The sequence below is a fragment of the Melospiza melodia genome, chromosome Z (genome assembly GCF_035770615.1).
Source record: "Melospiza melodia melodia isolate bMelMel2 chromosome Z, bMelMel2.pri, whole genome shotgun sequence".
Classification (NCBI taxonomy): Eukaryota; Metazoa; Chordata; class Aves; order Passeriformes; family Passerellidae; genus Melospiza; species Melospiza melodia.
Window position 1 is genome coordinate 16,973,735 of NC_086226.1, and position 14,260 is coordinate 16,987,994.

At 36.2% G+C, this 14,260-nt stretch overlaps 1 protein-coding gene across 6 annotated transcripts in view; it reads left to right on the plus strand.

The window, feature by feature from the left end:
• PCSK5 (proprotein convertase subtilisin/kexin type 5) overlaps positions 1-14,260 on the plus strand; it is a 226,999-nt gene that overhangs the window by 153,728 nt on the left and 59,011 nt on the right. For all 6 annotated transcript variants that reach the window (XM_063181529.1, XM_063181528.1, XM_063181530.1 and 3 more), the window contains exons 13-19: positions 1,556-1,692; positions 6,611-6,754; positions 8,503-8,605; positions 9,157-9,350; positions 10,794-10,878; positions 12,867-12,964; positions 13,412-13,541. In XM_063181529.1, coding sequence (XP_063037599.1) covers positions 1,556-1,692; positions 6,611-6,754; positions 8,503-8,605; positions 9,157-9,350; positions 10,794-10,878; positions 12,867-12,964; positions 13,412-13,541 — 891 coding nt within the window. The remainder of the gene's footprint in view (positions 1-1,555; positions 1,693-6,610; positions 6,755-8,502; positions 8,606-9,156; positions 9,351-10,793; positions 10,879-12,866; positions 12,965-13,411; positions 13,542-14,260) is intronic.

Here is a 14,260-nt window from a genome sequence, read left to right on the forward strand (position 1 = left end):
ATTTTATGTTTGAAATGAGACCATGAAAATCAGGTTTTGGATGAGCCCTATGAAGTGCACCAATCCTGTAGGTCCATACAGTTTCTATTGCAAGAAGTGTTGGACGCAGTACCTGACCCCATGCCTCTGACTGACCAAAGCTTCCAGCAAGAACTATGGCATTTTATTTCTATCCAGTGTGGCTGTTTCCACCAGGAATGTACCTGCACAAGCATCCTGTTTTCCTGTTTGCTGAATTTCACAACCTTTTGAGAATAAAGCTTGAAACTAGCTTGGAAAAGAACAGATTGACCTAAATTAAAATATAATATTTATGCTGTCTAATGCTAGCCTTTTCTCTGTTTTATGGAAAAGCATTCTCAATCCATTGGATTTTCTACTGTAGAGATTCTTGTCTTTTAAAAATATTTTATTGCAGCTATTAACAGTGGAGCTTTCATACATAAAGATCAAATTTAAATAGTGATAGATGTTACACACACCTATGTATGTATATACCTGCATGTATAAATTCACATGTATACATATCTCTGTGTGTATATATACACAAACATATATATAAATAAAATACATAAACACAAATATATATACACAAAAATATATATAAAAATACATATATGTGAATGTATAGTTATATATATATTTTTTAAGTTGAACCACATGATTTTGTTGGAGGCAACAGTCCTACTGAGAGTGCTCTTCTCATCAATAGTTTTGGGGTACCAAGCAACACACTAAATTAAAGTGCAAATTCTCTTGTGTCTAATCTCCTGCGTGGAAGGGTCCTTCTTCCCTGTCTCACGGGGGATCCACAATCACATTGCAGTATCTGAAATTGGTCCCCCTGTACTAGAAATTATCATAATCCAGGCCTTAGTTCTAATGTCTTCAGCCACAACCTAAGTAATTAAGTTATGGTAATGGTATTGGTTTGATTAAACTATCAGATTCCATTAGTCTCTCAGTTTTACCCAAACTGAATTCTGTGAAATGTTTGAAGAGGATGATACCTTGGTTGTTCGAGGATTGAGGCCAATGTCTCAGTTGCATATTATTTCTTCACAAGAAGCAATGTATTGAATCACTATTGTCTTAAACTTATAGTTTTTATTGGGTTTAAACCCCTTTTAACTATTCCAATCCAAAGCCAAAAATAAATGTTACTGAGATTTTCCAGCTTACATTTATTTATCATTACATCATGCTGTTAAAGCAATGGAATTCTGTATTATATGCAGGTTTTCCAAGACCCACAAATCATATTAAAGAGCATTAGCAATTATGGTGTTATTGCAATGAATTTGCTTGCCATTCTCTTTTTCATTATAAAAACGTGATGGCATGTAAAGACTCTCTTCCATCAAGCAACAAAGAGCTGTTGAATGTGCTTGTAATCCATGTGAGAGAACCATCATGAATAATGTTATGTGAAGGTACAGATGAACAAACTGGCTGATTATTTAAGAGTTATTATTCAAGAGTTTGCACACTTGGAGGCATAGCTCCTCAGGAAAAAAAGAATGTTTGCTTGAAATAATGTCATCATTTGTTTTAGGCTATTTGATCATTCCATGGAAGGATTCAAAAACTGGGAGTTTATGACTACTCACTGCTGGAGTGAAAAAGCAGCAGGTGATTGGATCTTGGAAATCTGTGACACTCCATCTCAGCTGAGAAATTTCAAGACTCCAGGTAGGACTCTAACATTTATGTGAGCTGTGTGAATTCTGAAAAGTGCTTGCTGTTTTCCACCTTTTATTTACAGCTGGAACATCTCACTGGTTTTAGTGTGAAGCCATAGCTGGAAAGAGCGCTATCTAAATTTGTTATCAACACACTCTTCATTTTTATGTTACTGTTATTTACCTTTTAAGATACATGGTCCACTTTTATTCTGAACTTATTTCTGTGCTTTTTTTAGATGATCTGTTTAAAAAAAAATTAATATACAGATCAGTCTCACTCCATTACTGTTGATAAAATTGAATGAGAATTTTGATTCTTTATTTCTACTCTACTTTAGCTGTGTTATGTTCCAATAGCCAGTCTCAACTTTTAAAAAAAGGTTCTTTGTCCAGCCATCAAATCTATTGTCCTATTGCCTGACTCACTGGTCTACATAACCTGAGTTTAGTTTTTTAGGATAGTAAACCAGCAATCATAAGCCAAATTTGAAAAGCTTTTACACAATATGTGGTCGATATGGTCTAATGAAAACCAAGATAAATGATGATTTTCAAAATTTCTGAGCAGAAAACATCTTCTAGACTCTGGTAAATTTTTACACCATGGCCAGTGTTATTTAAATGTTAGCTGTATAATCATGTGGTTAACTTTAGGCGCAGCATTTTGAGAATCTTGATTATCTTCCCCTAGAGCTCTGAAAAGAAATACCAATATTGACAGTGTTTCAAATTTCACTTTATCACCACTGGTGGCTTCTCACCATAGCTTTCCAGCTATGATTTGTTCTTAACCAAACGATGTTAAATGCTGCACTAAATGAAAAGCAAGGTTTCCAGTACACTAAAAAGGGGTACTCACTAAATGTGTTTGGAAAAGCAGCCACAGAGTATAAGCAAAACTAGTCAGAGATTCAGGAGGAGGTTTTGTGTTTGTGGTTTTTTTTTTTAATTTTCAATGCTTTAGAATTTGATGGACAGGGATGTATTAAGCAGAAAATAAGTAATTTAATTTTAATCAAATTACTGAAAAGAGACAAAAATCAAGTATTTTCAACTCCCATTTTACACTTGGCATTCCTGACACGTCCAGGAGCATCTCTGGTGTGAAGGACAAGTTAGAGTAGCTCTTGACCTTTGTGTGTACTGGAACCCATTGGTTCCTCCAATAAGGCATCAAGGACAACCACAGAGCAACACATTTCAGCTATTTCCCTCTTCCCTGACACACACCTTGCACTAAAAAAGAGGTAGCATGGAGCCATTTTGCAAACTTTTATTCTGGACAATCCTCCCGCTATATTGTACAGGCCTTTTACACTACCAGGATGATCTCAAAGTGGCCTGCTACATTTCCAGCTTTACACTTCAAGGTCTGTTCCTGCACAGTCCTACACACTACAACTACATATATAGTTATATAGGTTTATTGATTTCAATACATTATGTATAGTCTCTCAGTGCTACAGTAGCTAATCTAATGGAAGTGATTTCCTTTCCTCCATCAGAACTAAAGCCTAAAGATGCAACTCTGGAAAAGGCACAGTAAGGCTAGGGGATTGGGAGAAAGGGGTCTGTAAAACCTAGGGGTGTGGAGGAAGCTGATTAACTGACAAAATCCTGCTGGAGAGCTTATCCTCTACTTTTTTTTTAACCACAATGTGAAACACTGCTTGAGACTAGTTTGGTTTTTATGTGCATTTGGTTTTCACAAGATGCAGTGTGGTTGTGAATTTGGATCCTGGTTCATTGTATACTGTCTAGTAATGTATCCCCCATCTTTCTAGAGCAGTGGTTGCCCTCTGATGAAAGCTGTCCAGTAACTCTTCTGTTCAAAAAGATTTGGAAGTGCCTGCCATATGTTAGTGGTGGATAAATTCAGCTGTTTGGGCATATCGGGATTAGTCTCTGCACTGAAGAGAACATGAAGTAAACAAAAGGTGCTTAAACGTAATTTATGCCTGGTGCCTCTCCAGTTCATGGTGCCTCTCCAGTTTATCACCATAGCCTGCAGTTTATCACACTGATATCATCATCATGCCTGTTTCTTGTTTGTGTTCTGTGCATGTGTTTACTCAGCTCTTGAAAGGTCTTATAATTTAGAGTCACCATTTTTCTGTAATCAAATTAAAAAGGACCCAATGTGTCATCATATCCCTGCATTAGCAAGGTAATGCCATATCTATTACCTGAAAAGAAATTAAGAGTCCAGTTCATGATAGCAATGCATGTGATTTCTACATTTAATTCTGAAGAGTTTATGTTTGCTCTGAAACATTGCAATATACCCTTTCTTCTATAGATACAACATGGGACTTTTGTTACACATTCTAAATACAAGCAGGGAAAGGATTATTCTAGCCAGATTACCTGATGGAATCAGCCAAAAATGGGGAAAGAAAGATTTTGGCTTAAATGGGCATACTTTGTTTATTCATTATAAAAGTGTGTGTGTATGTATATATACTTAGTTATTGAAAATATTTTCATTGTGCAAATTAAACCCACCTTGAGGCAGTCCTAATTTATTTGCTGGCAAGTCACATGAATTTTTCCCCTCCTTATTTACTGAACCATTCTTAAAAGGCAACTAATCTCCTGGGAGACCCTACATTATTCCCCTTGCTGTCCTTTTGCATTATATATGCATTCAGAGTAATCATCCTTCCTGCAGTGATGTTAGTACAAGATCTTCTGTATGTGTAAAATCCAAATGCAATATGCTGTTCCTTAGGAGCATCTTTACCTGTGGTTATTTGTAGTAGGTTCTTGCAAATACTTTTACCAGTGTTCTGGGAGAAATAGAAAAATTATATTTTTCTATCTGAGTGAGTTTTGGCTCATAGTAAATGGGGATAACTTAGCAAAACAAACAATTTTTTAAAATTGCATCCAATATATTATGATTTGTACGCTCAGGAAGTGGTTTAGAACACAAAAAAAGGCAGGGACTGGATATGAAGAAGATGTATCTTTGAAAGGGCTATAGAGATGACTGCATAGTTGGTAAAAATTATCTCCCTGTGTGATTTCATTTTAAAAAGAAAAGTGCCATTAAGGACATAGTTGGATCAGTCTAAGGAACATCAAGACGTAACTTGATTCCCACATGTCTTTAAAGAAAGAAAATGCATAATTTGGATCTTTTTAATCCAATGGGTCTTTAGGAGTTACATGTCTGTGGGTAGGAAAAGAAATTGAAAACAAAGTGTATCCAGTTTTACCACCAAGGTAATTAGCCAACAGTTTAACAGCAGGTGTGGTAGATTCATCAGCTGTTAATTTTTTAAATCAAGATCAAATGTTTCTTTAAAGAAAGTAATAATTCAGATGTGAAAACTTGAAAGCTACTGTGTGACACAACTGCCACATGATATAGTCTCTGGTTTGCAGTTTCTACTCAAAAACTGAGTATACAGCAGAGAAGGTTTCATATGAAGTGTAGAAATTTTTGTCTCAAAAAGATTAAATTGGATTGGCAAGAGACATAGAGATAACAGAGATTTCCATCCTCAGCCCTAGTATAAGTTATTTAAAATAATTAGCTCATGATCTGTCAGGTAGTGTATTTGGGTATTGTTGCTTAATGCTAGAAGTATGCATGTACGAGCACAGAGATACTTGTCTTTGTCATGTCAGTGGAAGCTACCAGATGACACTGGGAAAAATCTACAGAAAATCTTGTAAGGGTCAAAAATACAGAAACTTGTAAGGGTCAAATTAATTTGATTTTATAGATTGAGAAGTCCAAATGAATAATATTTCAAGTTACTGGATATCATTAAAATGAAAGAAGAGAAAGATTGCTTGAATTTAATTTTACATGAAGTATACTACATTATTTTCTTGAAAAGTGTCATACCTGGATTACATTTCTTATTAAATAATAAGTTCTCCTTGCGAAGAGTTTTAACCACAAAACAGCCTCCAAAACAGGATCATTGAAATTCTCCCTGCTTCTCTGATTTCTCATTGTTCTAATGAAAATTTGACACTTACAACTAGCTCTTCCAGGACAGAGTAACATAACCAAGATGATGGGCTGATACCAAACTTTGTTTGCACCTTTTTAAGTAGGGATGTGGTTTTTATGCGTCTTTTCTTTAGGCATTATTTCAGGCCTGAATGCTTTTGCTCTTTCTCCAAATTTTTTCACCTAGTAGTATAGAAAGAAAGCTGGGGACTGAAAGTTCACCCTTTATGTTCTGATAGCATGAACTGATGACTTGATACACCTTTATATTCTTATTCTTCCCAAAAAAACTTACCAGAAAGTCAGATAATGCTTCAGGTGGCCCGATGGTTTTTTTTGTCTTCATTCAAATATTACAAGGATAAAATATCAGTGACGATTGCAGACAGTGGAGTAATATATTTGCCAAATAATTGGCACAAATAAATTAGAAATTATGCTGATTTGAGGGGGACAGTGATGTTCTTCCATGGAAATTTTAAGAGAAGATGTTTCTTGTTCATCAAGTTATGTCCTAAAAGTCAATGAAATCCCTTCCTTAAGTCAAAGTTCTGAATACAGCTACTTAGCTAAAAGATCTCAAATAATAATTACTGGACAATAAATAGTGTTCTGAGGGGATAGTGAAATCCAGAGCAAAACCACCTTATGCAGTACCATGTACATATTCCAAATAACTGTATGCCCAGATGTTTTGTTTGTTGTTTATATTGAGTTCAGCCCATGGGGCAAACCTTTTCTAGATTACAAGATATTGGAGTGCAATGAAAATACAGTGTGAAGATATGATTGAAGAAAATATGCTTTCTCAGCTTATATTAAAACAATTATTGCACTTACTTGAAAAGCAATGTCTTCCATACCTACTCATAATAACATGCTTAAAAGTTGCATACTTTTGTAAGACACAGAGAAGAGTAGTTCTGAAAACAGTTTTATAATACTTAACTTCCAGGCAAATTGAAAGAGTGGTCCTTAGTACTGTATGGAACATCCATCCAGCCTTACTCACCAAGAAATGATTTTTCCAAAGTGGAAAGAGTGCGCTCCAGTCCAGTTGAAGACCCTACAGAAGATTATGCAACAGATGACTATTCAGGTGCGTACATTCATTTACTCTGTTTGTGCATTTAGTGAACCCTTAACAGCTTTAAGGATGACCTGAGAATCGGCACATATAAAATGTTCAGTGAATTGGATTCTTCACTGAAGATGAGAAGTACTTGTTTTATAATTGAAAGTTGGGTGTTTGAGTTTGCATGCATTGAGTTATGTATTTTCAAGCTACTCTTAACATGCTATGAAGAATGTACTGTTTTGCATATAAGGATATAAAGCTACGTGTATGCCTATGCATATATATATGAGAAGAACATTATCTTCTACGTGTGTGTTGTTTCTCACTGATCCCTACAGAAGTTTTTCAACCTTGTCATTAGACTTTAGTAAAGTTAGATTTTTAGCACTGCAAAATAAGTCAGTTTCTTACATGCAATCCAGCATTAGCAGTACCATGTGATGAATCTGAAGTATATCACTGGCCAGCAAAAGGGAGGAGAAAGTTCAATTTAGTATTTTCTGTTATTCCATTCTCCTTTCATAGCTTGTCAGTTGCACAGTCTCTTAGATGGACAGCTGCAGAAATCCTTGTTTTGGTAGATAATGAAACACTACTATCTCTACTGTAAAGGTCACTAGCTTAAAACTTCTTAAGTTTTTATATGAAACAAACTCAACACATTTCATTCAGGAGAGATCAAAGATCCTGAAAGCTGTAACTTTGCCCACAGTCATTGTTCATCTGCATAAAGGGCAAGACTTGATGGTTCTCTCTTCCCATAGAAGGAAGTATCTATTTGAAAACTGGAAGAACTAAATAATAGAAAATACTAAGTTGGAAAAGATCCAAAGCATAATCAAGCCTAATATGAGTGCAGGTGATACAGGGGACTGACTTGGGGATCAGCAAGTACTAGCTTAGGCTTTTGTAGCGTGTAGGAGTAGAGGGCATCAAGGCCCTGGTGTCTGGTTCGTTGGCTCATGGTAGCCACTTGGACCAGCTGATACTCACTCAGGAACCAGGGTAGCCACTGATCATGATATTCATCATTGTCCTTCTTTTTAGAAGTTATTTTGCTAATCATTCTTAATTATGAATTACAGAGGTCTTTATACATTTCCACATGAAGTGAGGATGTCGTACTTGTTTGGAAAGCTTGGCTTTTTTTTCTGAATTTTTGAAGTCAAATCTTGCGGGTATTCAGGAAACCTCCTTGTCCAACCATCCAGGAGCCACTCTGGATGTCATACTCTCAACACCTGAGCTAGGACCAAGGTCCCTTCATGGACATACACCCACACTCACATAATCAGGCCAGGCTTCCTCACTAGCTCAACCCCAGTTTTCCCATAGCAGAGTCTCAGACTTCCCAGTCCTTAGAATAACTTAATCTTGGTGCAATAACTAAATAACGCAATAACAGCTTGAGCTGAGTGCCTCTAAGGAGAGACCCTGAGCAAGGGAAACCGTGGGCTTTTGTACCCTTAGAAACATGAAAGTCTCAGGCTTTTTGGCTCCTGCTGTGTCTCTACATGTCTGGTCACCTGAATGGTATGTCGTTTTTTATGCATACGGTCTGGGCAGCCTCTTGCTTGGAGCTTCTGCCATCCAGAGCTCAATCTTGAGCTCGCAGTGCAAGTAGCAAACCAAGCCACCCGTGCTAGGTGTAGTCCTCAACAGAGGGAAACAGAGTAATTGCATTCTGCAATGAAATCATGTGTTTTAAGATGTCCCTTAAATGAGAAGTTTTAATCCCTTTGTCCCTCTGTATTCTGTTTTTATTACAGGTCCCTGTAATGCAGAATGCAGTAAAGTAGGGTGTGATGGGCCAGGACCAGATCATTGTACTGACTGTCTGCACTATTACTACAAATCTAAAAACAACACAAGGTAAGAGCAAGAGAGAAAAACTTCATTGATTTCTTATTTATGTCTCTTAAGTTTCTTTCCTCTTCTCTTCTTTACAGTCATGGATAATTAATTTTCCCCTGATTTTGAAAAATTTTCTTTGGAGTTTAAAAAAACCCAAATCCTAGCTAATCAGTATTTAAAAAACAGCTTTGGAAAACCCTTCTCTGATTAAATCCCCACCTCTTTTTTTTCCTCCCTAGGAAGCTTTCTCTGTATATATATGTGTTCATAGACTCTCATAGCTACTACAGCTGATGTAGTTGATTTGGTGAATAAGATAGGAAGAAATGTAGATGGTTGAAATTATACTGTAGACTGTCTGACATATGCTGGTGAGATAGCATGTGTAGGGACATAAATGCAAGAGATCAGCTTGATACAGTGCTTTGAAGGATTATATCTTAGTAAGTACATGATCATTAGAAAAGCAACAATGCTGAGAAATACTTCTGCTTTGCAGTCATGGTCCAGGAATGTGGTGGCAGGCTATTTCATTAACAATTCTGCCTTCTCTTCCCTGCTGTCTGCAGGATCTGTGTTTCGACCTGCCCACCTGGTCACTACAATGCAGACAAGAAACGATGTAAAAAATGCTCACCCAATTGTGAAACCTGTGTTGGAGGCCATAGTGACCAGTGCATGACCTGTAAATCTGGCTACTACCTGAATGAAGTAACCAATAGCTGTATTACCAACTGCCCTGACGGGTTTTACCTGGACAAGAGTTAGTATTTCTTGTTGGTTTTGTATTGTGGGCTACAGAATTTCATCTGGGGAGGTTGCTGGAATGCTTATGAGCAGGAAAAGTGTATGTTGATCTCTTATCCTTTTCCTTTTATTAAATTGTTGCCAAGCATGACCAAGAATATCCTGAATAATCTTCCTTTATTTTAAAAACCATGCTTATTGCAGGATGTCTTTTCAGCTGGGGGTACCTGGGAGTAACAGTAGCAGAACCAGGGCAGTTCAAGAGCAAGTCTGCTGAAGGACAGCAAACGTTGTCTCTACTTGGGGAAGGGACAGACAGCACCCATTCTGACATGATTCCGCATTCAGCCAGATTGTATGGCCCCAGAAGTGAGAGCTGAGACACTGGCCAAGGCCAGTGAACCAGAGCTCTGCCAAACCAGGCTGTTCAGATGTAACATGGTTGCAAATAATGTTTCAGACAGACCTAAGCACCTCCAGAGTGATGTCACTGCCCAAGAGCAGCAATCCTCAGCCATGACAGGTATCTGCCTTCAGCTTCCTCCTGTGATTGGCAAGTACACGGTCCGTGTTTAATTTCCAGCTTTGGCCAACAAAAATACATGTATTCAAATGGGCTTAAAACTACAGTGACATCTGTTATCTTTAGACTCCCCTTAGGAGATAAATATGTTCTCAGGAGCTTTGTTCATCTAGGTACCTAACATTCTGCTTTCTCCAGCATGAAGCTGTGTGCATTTTTTTGAGAATTAGAAAAACAGGTCCTACCCTAATTCCAGCATTTTCACTGAGTGAAAACTACAGTAAAGAGAACTCTTTCCCGTACAAATTAAGACGGATAGATGAAAATTTAGGATTAAATGGGGAAATTGAGCTTTTCTTCTTAAAATGGTCTGTGTCACTCACTGCATGTCAAAAGACAGCAGGGCTGAAGAGAGAGAAGGGATTTTTTAAAGAAGGGATCTCCAGAGATAAAAAACCAGTTGTTAAGTAATTTATATATTTACTTTGTTAAGATCAGATCTGTTTATGCAGGTGTGTCTTTAGCACCAAATCAGGAAGACAGGACAGACTGCTGGCATGGAAGGTGTAAGATTGCAGGACAGTCTCCAGAACATATGGCAATTATTAGTACATATTACTACTATATGAGAAGGTGACTTAAGTCCGTATTATAAATAGTGAATGTAAATTTTAAGTGTTTATGAAAAATTTTTAATGGCCTCAAAACATATTTTTTTCCTGGGGTGCAACTATAACTTCAGATTTATGGAAATATTGTAAATCATTTGATATTTGATGGAAAAAGGTAATGATAGGCAGCATTTTGCTGGTTTAGTCTAGCTTGATGTTGATGTCAAACTAGAAAGTAGTAAGTCATGTAATAATATATTCATACAATTTTATCAAACAAAACTGACCAAGGTTTTCTGGGTTGTTTTCTTTTTTTCTCTTGTAGATAAGATTGTTTGTCGTAAATGCAGTGAAAACTGCAAGACCTGTATTGAATTCCAAATCTGCACAGAGTGCAAGCATGGACTAAGGTAAGGAAATTATGTATGCCTCTAAACATAGTATTTGACAAGGTAGACAACTCTGGAGATGCACAATGAAGAATATCAGATAGCTGTTTAACCTTGCATGGCCCTCATTTCATCTGTTCCAATGCTGCTTAGTCTGTAATAGTGATCCTGTGTGCCTATTTGGCTGACAACAGATTTTTAGAAGACTTTTCATATCAGGTAACATAAAAGCCACAGTCATGTGGAAAGCTGGCTTCTTCAATTTTTGACCTACATTATGTCAGTGAAGGATTATTTCAGAAGTAGAGCTAATGAATTGTATTAATCTTTCTGATTTATTAATTTGGTAGTTAGAAATTATTTTCTTATCTTTATTGTATTTCTTCACATATCCAGCCATTCACTTACCTCAAGTACTGAGGGTCAATTCTATTACAGTACAGTGATCATGTATTTTAAACAGCAGGTGAGATTTTTTTCCTTCAGAGGAGAACTTAATTATTCTTTAAAATTATAGATAAATATACAAAGCAGCAGCACACATTTCAAGCTTCTTTGTAAAGAATGACATTCTGGTCCAAGTAACAAAGGCCAAAAATCATATAATATTTATGACAGATTGTATGCTGGCTTAGTGCCACAAAAATATGAAGTCAGTATTCAGTATCTGTAGGTATTCTTTTGAATACAAATATTGTGTTAATGTTTCAACACTGAGGATTCCTATTGCATTAAAGTGGTTTTTCATCTTTTAGTAAAAGCTTTTGCTTCTAGAACATCAATAGCTGAATTCCTTTATTGAAATTGAATTACTAAAAAATTTAAAACCTAACCTTCATTGTTTCATTTGTTCAACCTAACCTTGTTTTTTGGGCAATTTTAGCAAATAAAGAGTCATTTTTGGTAACAGTTTTTAAAAAATGTGTGTTTATTTCAGATTAATGGAGTCTTTCAGGACATATACTTCACATTCCATAGTTGTTCCATACTTTCTGCATTTTCTTGGCAGAAGTATCAATGAGCAGGGCCTTCCTTGAGTGGGTCTTGAGAGACCTGAATTCCAGATCTACTCTATTACTGGCCCATTAAATAAACCTGGGCAAATTATTTTCTCATCTGTAAAAACATGATAATGCTATGTTAATTGTAAAGGTCTTTGAGATTTTTCACTGAGGAAAGACAAGAGAAAAGCAGAGGTTATGAAGTTTTGTTGTATTCCTAGTTTATTTTCTAAACTGGGACTGAATACACTCTTGAAAATTGTCACTGGTGCTGAACTTACCTGGCTGTTGCTGGATCCAATCTGTAAAAACATGGTTAGCACTCAGAGTGGGAAACCCCAGAGCTGATGAACATTTTTGGAGAAAGTGTTAAATTGGATGGATCCTGAGATTCTGCAGAAGATGGTAAACATGGCAGAGATATCCTAGTTTCAAAAAATTAATTTCAAACAAACAAAAAACCCCCAAACCCCAAAAAACTGCTATAGGCACCATATAACATGAAAGCAATAAACAAATACTTCAAGAAACACATAAAAATGTGACTTGTTACTCATATTTTGTGCTCTCTCAAAAGTGCCTGCAGGCAGAATACCTCCATCTGTAATCTCAACAAATCTCACAAGCCACACAGCATTCAGTTAACAAGTCCCTTAGCATTGTTTTAATGCTGACCCTGTGCCAAATTCCTCGATAATTGGATTTTACATGCCTAAATTTTTAGTGCTGCTTGTCATTGTTAATTTTTCTTCTGTCCCATATTACTTGGTAGTATTTATAAAGAGTTTGTAAACAGCTTCTTTACTTCACCATGGGGAAAACTGCTTTGCATTCACTCTTTAAGTGATTGGTGTCTCTAAATTTATGAAATATGACCATTGAAGGAAGCTGATGAAATGTAATATATGGATTATTCTTTAATTAAAAGAAAATTATTGGCTTGTGCACGATCTTCTTGTCCTCTGTTGCCATGATCTGCTCTGTCCTTTTTTTCCTTTTTTATGATAGTTTGCATGGCACCAGATGCACTATCCGCTGTGAAGAAGGAAAATACCATAATGGCAGAGAATGTGAGCCATGCCACCGTTCCTGTGCAACATGTGCAGGTACCCCACTGACATTTGTCTGCATAATTTTCATTCCTGTATGATTTTACCTCTGATTTTATTCCACTATATACCACACTTACAGTATAGCATCATTGTTTATATGTGAATCCTTCATTCTGTTAGTAGCTTTTAATTACATTTCAAATATGGCAAACTTCTTTCAGCTAGCATAGAAATCTAGGTTTTTAATTGAAAGAGTTCATAAATTCCTCTTTCTTTTTTCTTTTTTTTTTTTTCTTTTTTTTTCTTTTTTAAATTTTAGTAGAACTTACTATGATTTCCAGTAATGCCTTCCATTTTCTTCCAGGGATGAAATAATGACTGGTAGATTTTGTGGGAGCTTTAGAACTGCAGCCATGTATTTCAGAAAAAGATACTCTGAAATGATGTAATTATTTATTTTAACAATGTACCTGCCTTCTAAACATTTCTCTTCTGACTAAGGTGCTGGAGTAGATGCCTGTATAAACTGCACACAGGGTTACTTTATGGAAGATGGAAGATGTGTGCTGTCCTGTAGCAGTGGTTATTATCTTGATCACTCTGCTGAAAGTGGATACAAAAGCTGCAAAAGGTATGATCAGTGGCTGATATATCTGATATTTGGCAGTATATTAGCTATTACTGTGTTGGAAATGACCATACTTATTAAAGATAAAACACTGTTGACATCAAAACTTAAAAAAATACTTAATGCTAAGTAAATAAGAAAAAAAATTTTGGTTTTGTTATTATTATTACCATTATTGTTATTTTATGATTTATATTCATACAGGTCCTATAAAAGTATTTTTCTGGTATATGTGTGTGTGACCTTCACTTTAAAGTGAGCCTTAGTGAGCCTGTAAGTAGATTTGCATAGAAGCATAAAATTTACAAATCTGACAGAGGATCTGCATTTTTTAATAGCAAACAAAAACAATCAAACTACAGGTTTTTTCATTGCAAGTTAGTTCCTATTTATAAAGACCATTTCAGTTCTTCTGCTTCATATTCACAAACATAGTGCAGGTGGATTCCAAACTACTGTCCAGAGTAGCTTACCTGACTCAAGTGCACAAATGACTAGATAAATCTTGGGCAAAGTTGTGCTGGGCAAGGAAGGAACATTTTCTCTATTCCATACTTTGTTAAACAAATATCATTTGTTGCCCTTTGGAATAATTTATTGTTGACTCAGATCTAAGCTCAGGGCAGGAAGGGAATCCCTGTGTGTTTCAGTGTGTTCTACAAAAAAAGACAATCAATATATAATGAAAAGACAATGGAGCTAGATGGGTGGTGAAGGGACTG